The 16,988-nt window shown below is 39.4% G+C and overlaps 1 protein-coding gene across 3 annotated transcripts in view; it reads left to right on the top strand.

The window, feature by feature from the left end:
* Window positions 1-709: 709 nt before the first annotated feature.
* NUB1 (negative regulator of ubiquitin like proteins 1) overlaps window positions 710-16,988 on the top strand; it is a 40,164-nt gene continuing 23,885 nt past the window's right edge. The window contains exons 1-4 of one of the 3 annotated variants that reach the window (XM_036759966.1): window positions 710-861; window positions 6,772-6,889; window positions 12,861-13,028; window positions 14,864-14,922. In XM_036759966.1, the coding sequence (XP_036615861.1) occupies window positions 6,773-6,889; window positions 12,861-13,028; window positions 14,864-14,922 (344 nt within the window). In that variant the 5' untranslated portion in view covers window positions 710-861; window position 6,772. Of the gene's footprint in view, window positions 1,109-1,191; window positions 1,358-6,771; window positions 6,890-12,860; window positions 13,029-14,863; window positions 14,923-16,988 lie in introns of those variants that run through there. The other 2 variants (XM_036759965.1, XM_036759967.1) reach the window with 2 other exon arrangements.

Here is a 16,988-nt window from a genome sequence, read left to right as displayed (position 1 = left end):
GGGCTTGTAGAAAAAGTACACATATTATCTCACTTGACCCTCATAACAATCTTGGGAGGTAGGGCTATCATCGCCATTTCGGAGGAGGAACGTAAGTCAAACGGGGGTTAAGTGACTAACCCAGGGTCACACAGCTTGCGCATGAAGCTGCATCGCAGGACCTCCGGACCGCGGCCCCGGAGCTCTCTACACCGCGCCACCAGCGGGCTCACCAAGGCAAACCTGGCTCCTGCCCTCGGGGAGCTCACCAACTAATGAGGGGACACGGTGCAACAAGCTTCGAGTGAGGCAGCTGCGTATACAGCCGCGCCAGCCGTAGGGCAGACGGGAGACGATCGACCAAGGGGACGCAGCAGCGTTAAAGAAGAGGCATCTCGTAGAAGGCGAGCCCTGAAGCAGCGACACAGTCATGGCATCTGGAGCTCATTGTACAGATGTGGAAACTGAGGCTCGAGGAAGCGACCCGGGGACCCATAAAAAGTGGTGGCTCAGGGAACAATGAAGAGGGGGGTAAAAAGAGAAGCCTCCAGGTCCTCGATGGGTCTATTGGCTCCTGAGGGATGGGGAGTGAAGTAGCGAGGGGAGGGGGGCAAGGGGAGGGGGGCAAGGGGAGGTGCGCGGGCACGGAGAGTCGAGTGACGTCATCCGCCGGCCCAAGTCTCGGCTCCTCCCCCTCCTCTTCTGCTCCCGCCCCCTCCCCGCTGGGCAGCGGCACGAGGCTGTGTGCGTAGAGGCGGGATGGGAGGCGGGGGGAGGAGAAGGAGGAGGAGCCGGTTTCACCCGGAACGAAAACAAACAGCGACCCGCTCCATCCGGGGACTCTCCGGAACGCTGGCGAGCTCTGACCGTAGCGCAGCTTAGGTGAGTGAGGCTTCGGCCCATCCCGGGCCGGGCCGGGCAGAGCTAGGGGGGCTGAGGGGCGGGTGCTGGCCCGCCTGCTTCCGTGCCTTCCGTCAGCCTATCCTCCCTTGGGGTCGACGTCGGCCGCGCCCCGCCCTCCTGGGAGCCTCTTGGGACTGCGGGGCGCCCGGGATTTCTTTGCCCCCCGGGGGCTGCGGGGGAGTGGATGTGTGAGGGACTCTGGGACCGTCATGCTGGGGATGCAAAGGTAACTCCGGGGGAAGCTGACAGTGCCACGGGAGGCGGGGCGGGGCGATCCGGCCCCTCCCCCCTTCCTCACCCGACGGGGGGAGGGGGCAGCCCTGGGCTGCGAGGTGCGTCCATTTTTTCTTCCTTTCATCCTGGCTGTTGTCTGCCCTTCTCCCTCTACCCCCAAATCTCCTGGTACTGTGGAGGAGGGTGATCACTGTGGGGAGCGAGCCCTACGTGCAGCCCCAGGAAAGGCTGCTCTGTCCGGGTAAGGACAAAGTGGGGTGGGCGGCACAGGGGCGAGAGTGGCCGAGGCGCTGACCTGTTGAAGGGCCTCGTCTCTTTGTGAGACCCCGGTGGGGAGGCAGGGGGTGGGGGGAGGTGTGTCACTGCTACCTCGTCACAGATACTTCGGGCAGGTTGGGTACTTAGTTAAGCCGTTGTTTATAAGTTCATAGTTCATTATACTTTAAACCACAACAAGGTGAAGTTGTAATTGAAATCAAAGACTTGTAATGAAAACTATGTGACGTGTGGTCTTGGCTTTATCTGTAGTCCACAGGGGGTTCTGTTGGACTTTTGACTACCTCGTTTGTTGTTCTGTAGGTGGATAGGTGAATGTCACGTTCCAAAACCCTTCCTAGTGTTAGATTCCTCCTCTCAAAGAATTTGTTACATTTCATAAGAAAAGTAAAAGTTATGAACATTCTAGGAGATGTATAGTTAGGAAGATTCGGGAAAGTTGAACTGTTTTGTCAGCTTGTTGGAAAAGTGAAAATAAAACTTAAGTATTCTTTATTTAGCCTGGCTGTAAAATGGCACTTTAGAGAAATTTCACTTTCAGTTTTGTGTTGTGAAATGCAGCTGTTGTTAAGTTTTCAAATCTTTCCATTCCTCTCTGAACCCCCCCCCCCCCCATTACCTTTTGCCTTAGTGAGTTTGCTCACTGATCTCTTAAAATCCCTCATACATATCCAAGCCAATGGTGATGGGCTCCAAAGTTCCGTATCAGGACCAGAGTAATCTGTTGTAATCATAATCATAGGGCTAGAATAGCGTGCTATGATGGAAAAAAACAAAACAAAACAGGATTTAGAGGACCTGGGTCCGAATACTGGCTATGTGGCTCCTGCTCCCTATGTGCTGTTCAGTTTGTCATTTAACTTCTCTCAGCCTCATTTTCCTCATCTAGTTAGATGAGATGATTCCAGGTTCCCTTTCGTTTCTAAATTCTGTGATGCCAGTAAAATGGTGCACAGGTCTGATACCATCATTCTCCTGCTCAGAAACCCTCAGTGTGTCCTTGTTACCTCCTGAGTAAATTGTAAATTCAGCTTCTTATTCAAAGCCATCTACAATCTGACTCTAACTCACCTTTCCAGGCTTATCTCACTACTTGTCACTTGGCTTTCCTGGCTGCCACAACCTTGCTCTAGCAGTACTTTCTCCATAGAATGTACTTTCTCATTCTTCAAGGTTCTGCTAAATTGATCCTGGTCCAATTGGTAGATAGACCAAAACACCTTAACTATAATAGTGTTAAAAAATATTAAATATTGTAACACTTCCTTTTAGGCACAAGACTGCCAAGAATAATCAAGCTTCTAACTTAAATGTCCAAAGTGGAATCGTTCCCCATGCCCTCTTATTCCAAGACAATTTGAGGTACTGATGGGGTTATGGGACCTGGACCCTTAAAAGGAAAAGACCATGTCTTTGAAAGCAACCCAGTCCCTGAATTTTCCCATACTTTTCAGCAGCCCAGATTACTGGAGCTCCACCCAAGGCAACTGGCCCACTCCAGCCTATCTAGATCACCTAATTAACTTATCTGACATTCCTTTCACTGTCTCTCTTGGCCCACCCCACTGTTAACCACTTCTTAATCCCGTCCAGATCCATTCACTGTCTTTGTATATAAACATCAGTCTTACCCCCATTTAGTTGAAGGTTCACTGGGTACCCTGCCCTATTCTATTGGTCTTACTAATAAACCTCGTTTGACTGGAACAAGGTTTGAATGTGTGAATTTATTCCAGGCTGACGCTGCCCTGTACCCTGATATTTCGGGGTTCCCAGCCAACCCAGACCTCATCAGTACTATTTATAGGAATCAACAAGGAAAAGGTTATAATATCTTAAATTATAATTTCATGTTAATATTCCAAAACAGTAATCACTACTTAGTTTCTTCCTTGTTCAGTCACGTCCAACTCTTCTTGACCCCCATTTGGGATTTTCTTGACAAAGATAGTGGAGTGGTTTCCCATTTCCTTCTCTTACAGATAGTAAACTGAGGCAAACAGGGTTAAATGACTTGCTCTGGGTTACCTAGCTAGTAAGTATCTGAGGCTAGATTGGAACTCAGATCTTCCTGACTTTAGGCCAAGCTCTCTATCTCTACCTTGGCCACCTCTCTTACAGATTAAAGAGGTTTTTACTGGTATCTTAACCTTGAAGGCAAAAGAGGACACACTACCCTTATGTGGGTCCCCAAATCTCTAAGTGAGGCAGTGATCCTAATTAGATAAGAGTTAAGCTTGATTATCATCCTTAATGCATTTGTCTTAAGGCCTATTCTTGGCTTTCTATACATTTTTAGGAAAAAAACTCTGGAAAGAGTTCTTTTAGACTAAAGAAATATTAATTTCTTACTATTTTCAGTTGAACACAGTAACCCAGTATTACCTGAGAAGTATGTTACAGTGACAAGATAAAGTTCTGTGTGAGGTGGGGAGGAGAGAGAAGGAAAGTTTTTTGCAGTGAGGGAGATCAGAGAACATCCTGTAAGAGGAGGCATTTGACTTGGGCTTTACAGGATGGATAGGTATTCAACAGGTAAAAAAAAGGAGGGCATTTTGGGTACACAGCCTGAGTGGAAGCATGAGAATTCAGTGTTGGGAGATTAAATGATTATCTAATTTGCTTAGAGTGTGGTTCCTCACCCCTGGTGTAGAGTATACGGAGGCGGTATATGAGAAAAAGCTGGGATGATACCAAGTTGTTGTGGAGAGCCTTGAATGCTAAGCAAAGAAAAATGACCTTTACTTGATAATTAATAAGGAACTATTAGAGAATTTTGAAAGAAAGCAAGATACAACCAGATCTATGTGTTGAAAAGATTATACTGTCAGCAGCATAAAGGAGAGAGAGTGCAGATTAGGAAGACCCCCTAAGGAGATGGTTTAGGCAGGTATGACCTGAACTGGAGTAGTCTTGGTGAATGATTGATTGGATATGAGGGATAAAGGAGGGGGAAGAGTCAAAGCTAGCAAAAGATTGCCAAAATGGAAGACCAAGTTAATGGTGGTGCCACAGGCAGAAATAGCGAAGTCAGGAGGAGGAACAAGTTTAGGGGAAAAGTTAAGTTCACTTTTGGACACGTTGAGTTTGAGGTGTTTGAAGAATACCCAGGTGGAGATGCCCTGTAGGCAGCCAGAGATCTAAATTCAAACCTCAAAAACAGAGGTCAGGACTAGTGACAGGTTTTGAATTCAGTTGCATAAAGGAAGTATTTTGAAGCCATGGAATGAATTATGTTGCTAAGGGAGAGAAGACAGCCAAACCCAGAAACTTGTAGAATATACTAGAAGGTGTTGGGAAGAGGGCAAAGAGAACAACTTTGAAGGAACGGCATCTTCAGCCAGTGGAAGAGAGAGACTACATAAGGGAGGGGGTTCTCAACATAGTCAAAATCTGTGGAGGTCAAAGAGGATGATAACTGAAAGAAATGTCACTGGATTTGGTGAATAGGAAGCCACTGGTGGCCTTAGAACAGTTTCAGTAGAGTGGTGGTGTTGAAAGCCTAGGTATAAAGGGAAGATGTGGGTAATGAGCAAGTGGAGACATCAGGTATAGACAGTTTTTTTTTTTCTTTCATTGAGAGAAGGGGAGGAAAGGGATGGGATTGTAATGGGAATGTGTCTGAATGGTAATGTTCCATCTGTACCAGAGGATAGCAACCTTCTGGCTAAAGTTAGTTTTGGATGAGTTAGTTTAATTTCACACACTTTAGGTAATATTGTTGCAGTTATAGCTGCTAGCCCAGGGAATATTCTTCTTGCAACTCATACTGTGCTGTCACTGATAAAATGTGTCAATTCTCTTACTGCAACCTAGGTGGACAGGCTGGAAACTTGTAAGGTGGAAGGGTGTGAGGTCTTTTTAGTGGTTAAAACTTTTTTTGGATAAGGAAAAATTTGGCCCAGACTGATGTCTGCCTGAGAAATACCATTTAATTTCTGAAAGCTTAAAACATAAGGAATAGTTGAAGAGCTGTAAGCAGTGGTTAACTGGTATTTTTAAGGTCAGGTGAAAAAGGCAGTAATGCTATAGATAAAGCTATTTTGATTTTGAGGAGTGGCTCAGAACTTATTTAGCATGTCTTTCAGATATATTCCCCTTCCCCAGTTCCCTATTTTAACTTTGTCTTTTTCCTCTTATTCTTTCCTTTCTCTCTTTTTTTAGCCATTCTCTATCCTTTTCTCTTTCTCCTATATCTTTTCCGTTTACTTGTACTTATGACTTGTGACCAATGTGTTGCTCTGCATTATAAAGTAAGGTCTTTGAGGGCATGAACTGTCTTGCTTTTGTTTTTGTATCCCCATTGTTTAGAATAGTGCCTTGAATGGAGTCAGGACTTAATAAAAATTGCCTTTTCATTCTTTGAATTTCCTTTACCTCAACTAATATGTAATTTAAATCTAATTTTAGATAGAAAAAAGTTTCCTACCCTAGTGGTATGACCTTAATCCTCACTTCACTTTTTGAATGCTTTTTGTGCCTTAGTTAGACTTGTCTTGGATACGTACAGACTGATAACTTGTTGTCCATATAGCCTTACATTTTTCTGTACACATTGTCTATCTGCCACATCTGCTTATTTGATTATGTAGGGACAAAAAAGAACCTGAGTGGCACACCAGTATCCCCAGGATATTCATAGGATGAAAGAAAGCTCTTTAGAGTGTTGGGTGGGGTCTTTGGGATGACCTGGATAAAAAGCATATAAATTGAGAGGCTTGGGAATCATCACTGATGTTCCTTAACCACCCAGATAAAAGAACTGATTGACCCAAGCACCAAGATTATCTCTTAGTGCTTCTAATTTACTTTTGATAGAGCCTCTATACTCAGTAGCTGTTTATCAGCATTTTCACCTCTCTTCCAAATATTGTCTTCTGTGTCTTTGATACAAAGACTAATTAAAAACATACTGCTTTACTTTGTGAAGCAGTAGGCATGCTGACAAAAGAGAGTAACAACAAATAAGTAATGAATATGGCACTTTATGTAGAAAATAATTTTTTTGTGTTTTTTTTTTTTAAAGTTGTGTTTCAAGAAAGAAGTCTAAAATGTTTTGGTTTTCTAAAGCAATATATCTCTTTTCCTATTATAATTTGAGTCTAATGATGGGTTAAAAAGATAGAAAACAGAAGAATTTAGAGGGTGAGCAAGGGAATCTAAAGGACACAAAACTCAGACCTACAAATCTTACCACTTGTTAGCAGCTCTAATAAAAAAGTTTGTAAAGGAAAGAAGATGAAGTAACACCTCCCTAATTTATATTAACTGCGGGTGGGTAACTGATTGGATGAATAGTCAGATCAAAAAGATGCCACCACCACACTGTGTAAGTTCTGTTTACACTTTAAAATGTTCTTTTACATCTGCATTTTAAAGGATGGCACAAAAGAAATATCTACAAGCAAAACTGACCCACTTCTTAAGGGAAGACAAAATTCAACTTTGGAAACCTCCATATACAACTGAGAACAAAGAAGCTGGTTTGGTATTAAAGGTATTAACTTTTCTTATAAAACATCAAATTTGGTCAGTAATTCATATCTGTCATCTAGTGAAGTGACTGTTGAACATACCAGAGTGTCAGAATCATAACCATGCAAAATGTAGAATGTCCCTTAGAGTTTTGCTGATAAACAGGGAGCCACTTAATGTCATCATTTTGCCCACAGAGCATCCTTGACTTTATGAATCTTTTCAGTAAGGCCTCACCTATAATGACAATGAAGTCTGTGATTTCTCTTGTGTTTTTTATGATAAATTATAACAGTATAAAGAAGTTATTAAAATTAAGGTTTCCTCTCAATTTATTAAAGAACTAATATTGAAAGATATACAGGCAGTGGGGTATGGAAATCTATTTTGCCCTACAAGAAAGTAAGGGGAAAGGGGATAAAGGGGGAGGGGAGTGGGGTGATAGAAGAGAGGGCAGAGTGGGGAAAGGGGCAATCAGAATACATGCCACCTTGGCGTGGTGGGGGGGTGTAGAAATGGGGAGAAAAAATTAAAAAAACTTACTGAAAGAAATTTAGATATTAACATTAATATCACAGCTCAGTAGTAGAGTACCAATTAGTTACTGTTGAATTATTTAAACTGATGGTTTCTTAGCTGCTCCTACTGTCACACACCATAAAAATGGATTTTAATTTTTTTGTGCACTAGTCTTCAGATGGCCTACTTATTTTTCGCACCTGGTGCATATAGAATGTTAAAAGACTTTTTTGGCATTCAGTTGTTTCAGTCATGTCTGATTCTTCATAACCCTGTTTGGGGTTTTCTTGGCAAATATACTGGGATGGTTTGCCACTTCCTTCTCCAGCTCATTTTATAGGTAAGGAACTGAGAACAACAGGATTAAGTGACTTGCCCAGGTTCACACAACTAGTAAGTGTCTGAGGCCAAATTTGAACTCCTGAAGATAAGTCTTTCTGACTGTATGGTACTCTATCCACTGTGCCCCTTTGAGGCCTCTTAATATGTATTAGATTCTTTATGGAAGATTTTTGAGAGGAGATGGATGAATGAGACTTACAAAGGATAAGAAAGCATTGGTGGGTTATGATCTGTATTATTTGAGCAAATTCCATTTCAATAAGATCATGTGTCCACTGTGAGAGGAAATATTTAAAAAGGGGGTTGACTCCAAGTGCTCCATTGATACTCATTCAATGACATCAAGAAGGAGAATGTGGTTAACAGGACTGAATGCAGATAAGTTGTCATCTGCACTGAGAGAGTACCCAAATGAATGAGGTAAAATATCCATGAAATTGTTCTAAATATTGTGATATTTTGTTTACTTAACTTTTCCTTGAAATAAGTTGTTCCATACAGATAACTGAAACTTACCTTGTTAAGCAGAGAAACTTAAATTTTAAACATTTTTAATGGAATCTCTGCAAAATATACTACACATTTCTTGTTATCTTAAAGTCTTCTTGGCATGATTTAACCATCACTTGATAACCAAGCCATCATTATGAATACTAATTTTGCACTCTACTGTAATGCAATGAAGACTCTAGGGCTATTCAGGAATATCAGGCTATAGGACTAGACTGCTACGCCTTTTTTGTTTTCCTGCTTTCTTTAGCTGGCTGTGACTTCTTGGTAGATCCCACCCTCCCTTCAGATTTGTGACATCTAAATCTTTGTGGAAATCCAGATAATCACCCATATTAGAATTGTGTTTAAAATAAGAGTTATTAGACTTAAGAGTGATGGCTTGAGAGACTTTTTGTGAATAAAATACATGAAATGTCCTTCTGCTCCAAGGCCTTTTTTTGTTTACTTGTTTATATGATTTATGGCTAAATAACTTCTGGATTAGTTATTATATTAGAATTGAATACAACTTTTTGACCACCAGAGTATCTTACTCAGTACTGTATCCCTGAACACCTAAGAATGACCTTTGGAATGATTACTTTGAGTAGCCCTCTGTTGAGGACTAGAATTTGAGATTTACTTTTGCATATATAAATATCCCTGAGGCTTCCAACATGGCAAGACTTGGCATCTATCACAATTATGTACTTTAGAAAGAATTCTATTTTATTAGGCTAATACTAGGATGAATTTTGCTTTAGAAAACCTCTGACAGAGGGAGGAGCTAAGATTTAGGCAGAGAAAAAGACAGGGATTTGCCTGAGCTCTCCCAAATTCTCCAAACAACTTTAAATAACACCTCAAAACAAATTCCCAAGTGGCAGACTCCAGACTTCACACATAAAAGGACGTGGTGAAACAATTTTCCAGCCCAAGACAACTTAGATGCTTGACAGAAAAGGTCTGGCTCACTGGGGTGAGAGTGAGGTGCAGGTGGGGCCCCAGTAAACCAGAGGAGTCCTGGGTGGCAGGGTGGGGATGGAGTGGGGAGGAGAGGTGACTCAGTCAGCAGTGGCAGTTGCTATTTCTGGAGTTCCCAGTCCACAGACAGTAAGGGGGTCAAACAGCTAGTCAGAAGGAGATTACTGGGGTCCCTTTGCTGACACTGAGTGCAGGACTGTATGACATTGCCCACACTCAGATTCAGGTCATAGTCCTGGGCTGCAGACCCAGGGTGAGGAGGAGCATTAGCATGCCAGAGCTTGTGGCCCTCAGGGGAGTAGAGAACCTGGTCACAGTTCCACAGCAGAAGAGAGTGCTTGTGGTCACTGAGAGACCATAGCATAGGCTAGACGAGTAGTAAACACACCTATTTAGATCATACCACCTTGGAAGAACTGAAAGCTCACAGACTCTCACAACTAGCTGCACAAAAAAACCTAACGCTTGGGACAGTGCCCCCTCTGCCCTGGGAGCAGGGCCCAACTTGAATATAAAGTTAAAAGTCAAGAAATAGGCTGGGAAAATGAGCAAACAATGAAAAGGATCCTGACTATAGAAAATTACTGTGATGATGACAGGGAAAGTCAAAACAAACTCATAAGAAAACAAAGTCTTAAAGAAAATGCTACATCCAAAGCCTTAAAGAAAAATGTGAATTGGTCTGAAGCACAAAGAGAGTTCCTGGACGAGCTCAAAAAGGATTTTAAAAAAAATCAAATGAAGTAGAGCAAAAGTTGGGGAGAAATGACATGATGCAAGAAAATAATGCAAAAAAGAGTCAACAGCCTTATAAAGGAGGCACAAAAAAAAATATTGAAGAAAATAACACCTTAAGAAGCAGAATAGACCAAATGGTAAAAGAGTCACAAAAGTCCATTGAAGAGAAGAACACCTGAAAAAGCAGAATTGGCCAAATGAAAAAAGATATACACAAATTCACTGAAGAGAAAAACTCCTTAAAAAGCAGAATTCGCCTAATGGAAAAGGAGGTACAAAAGGACACTGAAGAAAATAATTCCTTAAAAGCACCCAGGAATATTATACAAAACTCCTAGGGCAAGGAAAAATATTGCAAGTAGTCTGAAAGAAATAATTCAGATATCATGGAGCCACAGTTAGGATAAGACAAAGGTTAACAGCTTGTTTACTGACAGATCAGAGGGCTTGGAATATGAGATTCTGGAGGGCAAAGGAACTAGGATTACAACCAAGAATTACCTCCCCAGCAAAACTGAGTATAGTCCTTCAGGGAATAAATGGTATTCAATGAAACAGGACTTTCAAGCATTCCTAATGAAAAGACTAGAACTGAGTAGAAAATTTGACTTTCAAATGCAAGTTAAGAGAAGCATTATAAAAGGTAAACAGGAAAGAGAAATCATAAGGGATCCAAAAAGTTTAAAATGTTTACATTCCTACATGGGAAGAAGATATTTGTAACTCCTAAGAACTTTCTCATTATTAGGGCAGTTAGGAGTATTCATAGTCAGAGGACATGGGTGTGAGTTGAATATGCAGGAATGATTATCTTAGAAATAAGATTAAGGAGTGAAAAAGAGGAATGTACTGGGAAAAGGGGGAAAGGAGAGGTGGAATGGTTTAAATTATCTCACATAAAATAGGCTTGAAGGAGCTTTTATAATGGAGGGGAAGATGGGGTAGGGGAGGGGCATGTGAACCTTATTCTCATTGAAATTGGCTCAAAAAGGTAATAACATACACACTCAGTTGCATGTAAAAGTCTATCTTGCTCTACAGGAAAATAGAACAAGGGGATAGGAGATGGATTGGGGGTGCTGATAGAAGGGAGAGCAGATTGGGGGATGTGGTAGAAGCAAAATGCTTTAGAGGACGGATAGGGTGAAGGACAGAGAGAATAGTAGGATAAACAGAGGGAAAAACAGGATGAAGGGAAATACAGTTAGTAATCCTAATTGAAAAATTTTTTACAGCAAGTTTCTCTGATAAAGGCCTCATTTCTCAAATACAGAGAGAACTGAGTCAAATTTAGAAAAATAGCCATTCCCCAAGTGATAAATCGTCAAAGGATATGAACAGGCAGTTTTCAGAAAGAGTAACTAAGACTATATTCATATGAAAAAATGCTCTAGATCACTATTGATTAGAGAAATGCAAATTAAAACAACTCACTCCTGTCAGATTGGCTAATATGATGGGGAAAATGACAAATGTTGGAGGAGATGTGGGAAAATTGAGACACTAATGCATTGTTGTTAAGGAGTTATGAACTGATTCAGCCATTCTGGTGAACCACTTGGAACTATACCCAAAAGGCTATTAAACTGTCCATACCCTTTGATCCAGCAATACTGCTAGCAGCTCTTTATCCCAAAGGGATCAAAAACAAAAAGAAGGACTATATGTACAAAAATATTTATAGTAGCTCTTTTTGTGGTGGCAAAGAATTGGAAATGGAGGGGATCCCCATCAATTGGGGAATGGTTGAATGAATTGTGGTATATGATTGTGATGAAATACAAGAAATACTACAAGTACTACAAGAAATGATGGGCAGCATGCTCTCAGAAAAATCTGGAAAGACTTACATGAACTGATGCAAAGTGAAATGAGCAGAACCAGTAGAACATTGTACACAGTAACAGCAATATTGTATGATGATCAACTGTGAATGACTTAGCTATTTTCAGCAATACAATGATCCAAGACAATTCAGAAGGACTTATGATGAAAAAACGCAATCCATCTTCAGAGAAAGAACTGATGGAGTCTGAATGCAGATTGAAGCATACTTTTTTAAACTGTATTTTTCTTTTTTTTTTTCTGTCTGTGTTTTCTTCCACAACATGACTAATATGGAAATGTTTTTCATGACTGCATGTGCATAATCTAATCAAATTACTTGCCTTCTCAGTGAGAGGAGAGAGTGAGGGAGGGAGAGAATTTGAAACTCAAAATTCTTTTAAATGAATGTTAAAAATTGTTTTTACATGTAATTGGGGAAAAATAAAATGTTAAAAAAAAGAAATGAAAATTATAGGATTATACAACTTTGAAATTTTCTGGTCTGTCTTCTAAGCTGGCTTCACAGAAATGTAAAACATATGGTCACTTTTCTGTCCCAGTTCTAAAGTTCTCCTTGGGTAATTATTTTGCCACTCATTCCATTATCATAGAACTATTGTGATGAGAAAGTTGCTTCTGACGTATAATCTAAATTGTTCCTACTTCACTGTAATTTAAATCCATTTTCTCTTGTTTTCTCCTTAGTGGAGATGGAGAATACTTGGTCACCATCTTCCTTAAAATAATCCTTCATATTACTGAAGACAGTTAAGTCATTTCTTAGCTTTCTTTTCTGAATAATCCCAGTTATTTTGGCTTTTCCTTGTAGGCCATAGCTCTTTAGTTATTTTTGTTTTATTCCTGAATCCTTCTTAAATTTTCTATACATCTCAAAATGTGGCTCCCATACTGGATCTTACACTAGGAGTGACAGCTACTCAACAGAGTTGATTATTTCACAGTTCCTGCATGCTTTGTTTCTGTTAATATCTAGCTTCTTGGTTTGTTTGGGGGATTTTTTTTCTCTGTTGCATTATTCATTTAAAATTTAGCAGCTTTTCATTGAGCTATGTTTTGTACATTTTTGACAGGAACTTGCAAAGAAATATTCAGACAAGCTAGAATGCTCTGAAAATGAAATAGAAAAAATTATTGAAGAAATACGATGTAAAGCAATTGAACGTGGAACAGGAAATGAAAACTTTAAAACCACAGGTGTTGCTACAATTGAATTATTCTTGCCTCTGAGACTAAGAAGAGTAAGTAATTATCTTTTATACTAATATAGAGGCTCATTATTTGTTCAATGCTCAAGCTAATTGTGATTTTAAAATTATAGTATCTAGATAGCTAGAGTTGTCATTAGAGTATTTCAAATTTTGGAAAAGCAACCATTTTTATTGAAAAATATCTTAAGAGGACTTAATTTTAGTGGTGACTTAAACTTGAGTAATAGTATAAAAGCATGTATAATATGGATTTTAATGTGATGCAGTGACAGCAGAAACAAATAACGAAACAAGTTTCCCTTCATTTTCCTAAAGATCATGACAGAATTAGCCACAATGTCTCAAGAATAAAAAGATAACTGAAAGCCACAAGGTGATCTTTATGCCATTGATGGCCTATATGACAAATCCCAGATTTACCAGCATATTGTATGCCAAATGTTTCTAAATCAGTTGTTTAAATCTGGAATACGTTTTCTTGTAGAAATAGTGTTACAAGTGGTGGTTAAGTTCTCATGTTAGCCAACCAAAAAAAGAACTTCTCAATCTACACTATAGCTTAAATATTCTACTTTTACAATGGGAAACTGTAGAAAATGACACTGTTGTAAATGTGTAGCTACTGAAAGAATAGAGAGAAAAAGGCTAAGAATACAAAGAAGGGAATCCATGATAGCCAGACAGAGGGACAAGGGAATGTAGTTGGAGTCAGAGTACCTGGGTTCAGATTGTGGCTCTGACATTTATTAACCCTGAGCAAGTCGCCTAGCCACTCTGGTCCCCAGTTCTCTCATCTGTAAAATGTGAGGGAGTTGAATTAGACCATTTGTAAATCTGATTTCTGTGTGTAAAGAAAAAGCAGAGATAGAAAGGATAGGTGCTTCCGTTCAGGGATTTTAGGACCCCTGCCACATAGGGTATGGCTCTCCATGTGGGTGAGACTCACTTTCTTCCCAGAAGAGAGTTTGGAGGGAGTAGGAATAGATGTGCTGTCTCGTAATGGTGAACAGATAAAGGAATGCTACCCCTTCATTCCAGTACCTGACTGGGGGAACTTATCTCTCATCTTGTTACTGCCAGTTTTCTGCCATTATCTGGTCTGAAGAGAATGTAATGGAAACAGGAACTTCTGTTCCTGATTGTAGCTGCCCAATACATAGAAACTCCAAAGAGAAAGTTCTAAGGGAAGCCTACACCCTGCATGGGCCAGATATCTGCAGATAAAAGCAGTTTACAGATATTCCTACCACTTATAATGTGTTTTGGTAATGTGTAACCAAACAAGTATTTATAAGAACTTCCATTGTACCTTAAAGAGGTCAGTGGGGAAACCAAAGTATTTATTCAGAGCATGTTGACTATTTCAGTTCTTAAATATGTAGGGTTTTTTTTAGTAATGAAAAATTGAAAACCCATAGAGATGTTTCCAATTCATCAGTTTCGGATACTTATCGTAGACATTTTATTATTCTGGTCTTGGCTAGGTGCCAGAATGGTGGATTTTAATAGTTTCTTAATCTCCTTCCCATTGGTTATTTTATTGATGAGCTTCCCTAAATCATCTGCCTTGGTACCAGGGGATATACTAAAGTACCAGTTCAGTATGTTGTGATTTCTGTCACATTGTTGCACTTTTAGCTGTCTGGTTGAAATATTTTGGGCTGTAGTTTTGACACTGCAGTAGAATTGTATTCTAGATGCTCTCTTATAAACCTGTATAGCTATCATTTTAGTCCATATCCAGTCTCACAAATTTCACAATATTTGATATAAGGCCTTCTTGATAGAAAAGAATAATAGATCAGAAAAAGGTAAAATTCAGTACTGGGAATCACAATTGTAATTTTTAAAAATTTTATATTTAGGATAAGAAAACCTTGTTGGAAACCAAACTGCACATCACCGGCAAAGAACTGAGATCACAGTAAGTTCAGAAAGTCTTTCTCTAAGAAGCCTTGGTACATTTTTATACTCTTTAGACTGGATTGGATTATATGCTATTTCTTAAATGGTATGAGGCAGGTATTTCAACTGTTGCCCATTTTGGACTTTCCATTTGTAATATGAAAAAAGTGCTGTCTGCTCAGCGGGAAGAACCTTGGATTACAGTCCTGACTCTGCCACCAACAGAACCTGTGTGACCTTCAGCAAGTCGTTAACTTCTCTGAGTCTTATTTTTCTCATCTTTAGGGGTCTCTTCACATTCTAAATCCAAGATCCCAACTTATGGGAATGTTGAAATTTAATTAATAGGTTATTTTATTTATTTGCATTTTTTTGAGTGTTAAACACTTTAAACATTAGGTGATTTTTTTTTTTAAGTGAGGCAGGGTTTTTTTTTGTTATTTTTAATCATATGTGTAATTGTATAAGTAGTTCCAGGTGTAGAATTGTACCATTCAAATCAGCACCCTCTCTACCATTTACAGTCCTAGAGAGCAGCATGTGGCATGGAGAACCAAGGCCAGCCCTCCTTATTTCTAGCCATTACTCCCCTCTGCCTTGGGCAGTCATTCTTCAAACATTTTTCCTGTTTTTCCCCCCACCATCTGCCACTGCTTAGCCTACATTTAGGGTTACGATCCAGGAGAGAACAGTAGAAGGTTGCATTGAGTTAGCTCTTTTGTGGCCTGGTTCTGCCATGAAAAGAAAAGGCAGGAGCAACTTTCCCTGCTGATAAGCTAACCTCTTCCCGTTTAAATTCTTTACTATGGGTTTTAGGCCAAAGTCTACTACAAATAATTTTTATTAATTTAGACTATTCTATTTAAGCATCGAGGGGAGGGGGAAAGGAAGAGAAAGGGGAGAAAGGTTGCTTTCCACGTGGATATGTCAAGCACACTTTGGTCTGATCACCACTTTAATTACTTTCAGAAAGAACTAATCTTCCTTTCCAGGGCTCATCTGGAAAGAGGAGAGGATTTGTTGTTTCACAATTGACAGTTAAAGAGACTGATATTAGTCCAAAGGCTTCAGATCAGGATAATTTAAAGATGCTTTCTTAATATTTCTAAAAGAAGGAGCAAGTATTGCTTTAGTCAGCTTCCATAGTAGTTATGTGACCTATCAAAGTATAATGCTCTATAGGTGGTCCCTGAATTATGATGAGAAGCATTCCAGAAATCTGTGGTAAAAATGATTCAAAGGGAACTCTTGACTTTTTTTGGATAATAAATCTCTGTAGTTACCAATTTTTGACACTAGGTGACACTAATTTATACTGGTTGAATTTGTGTTAGTAACTGAATTTATGAAAGCAAAATGGTGAAATGCAGGCACTTTCTTAGGTGTAACTTTTATGCCAAAGTGACCCTGAAAAGTTATTTGTACGTTGTTTTTTAATTTGAATTATGTTTCAAATGACTTGAGATTGTTATCTTTTAAAATGCCTTTGAAGAAAATCTTAATATACATGATAGCAGTTTATATGTTTTCTGTATTTTACTCACTTGTTGGTTTCAGTTGAAAATGGAAGGTTCTTTTATATATTTAATACTCTTGCTAACCAGTCATTATGAGGATGATGATAGCAAATTTATGAGTTATCCTATGTCTATATTTTTTGTATTGCTTATAAATGAATGTTAAATTGAATTGTACTTGCAGCAATTTCTGAACTTTCTTCTATATTTTGATTTATTAAGATATATAGTAAGGGTTTGATTAAACAAAATTACCTTTAAAAGGAGAACTGAAAACTTAATTCCAATAAATAGATTTGCTAATTGCTTTTCCTGATAGTTTTTGGTTTTTAGTTTTCATAATGAAAATAACTATTCACAGGTATGTAGTACTTTATAATTTCAAAGTGTTTTTACATATAGAATACTCTAATTTTAACCACATAACCATGCAAAGCAGTTAAAACAAAATGACTTAGCTTTCTCACTTAGGAAAACTTACATGACTTGCCCAGGGCTATCATCTTCAAGGTCTTGACTTAGCATTACTGTCCTTATGTTGAAAGTCCAGTATTTCATTATGAAATAG

Source organism: Trichosurus vulpecula, chromosome 5, assembly GCF_011100635.1.
Source record: "Trichosurus vulpecula isolate mTriVul1 chromosome 5, mTriVul1.pri, whole genome shotgun sequence".
In the NCBI taxonomy this organism is placed as follows: Eukaryota; Metazoa; Chordata; class Mammalia; order Diprotodontia; family Phalangeridae; genus Trichosurus; species Trichosurus vulpecula.
The sequence above is the reverse complement of the archived record's forward strand: the minus strand, read 5'-3'. Positions and strand labels throughout refer to the sequence as shown.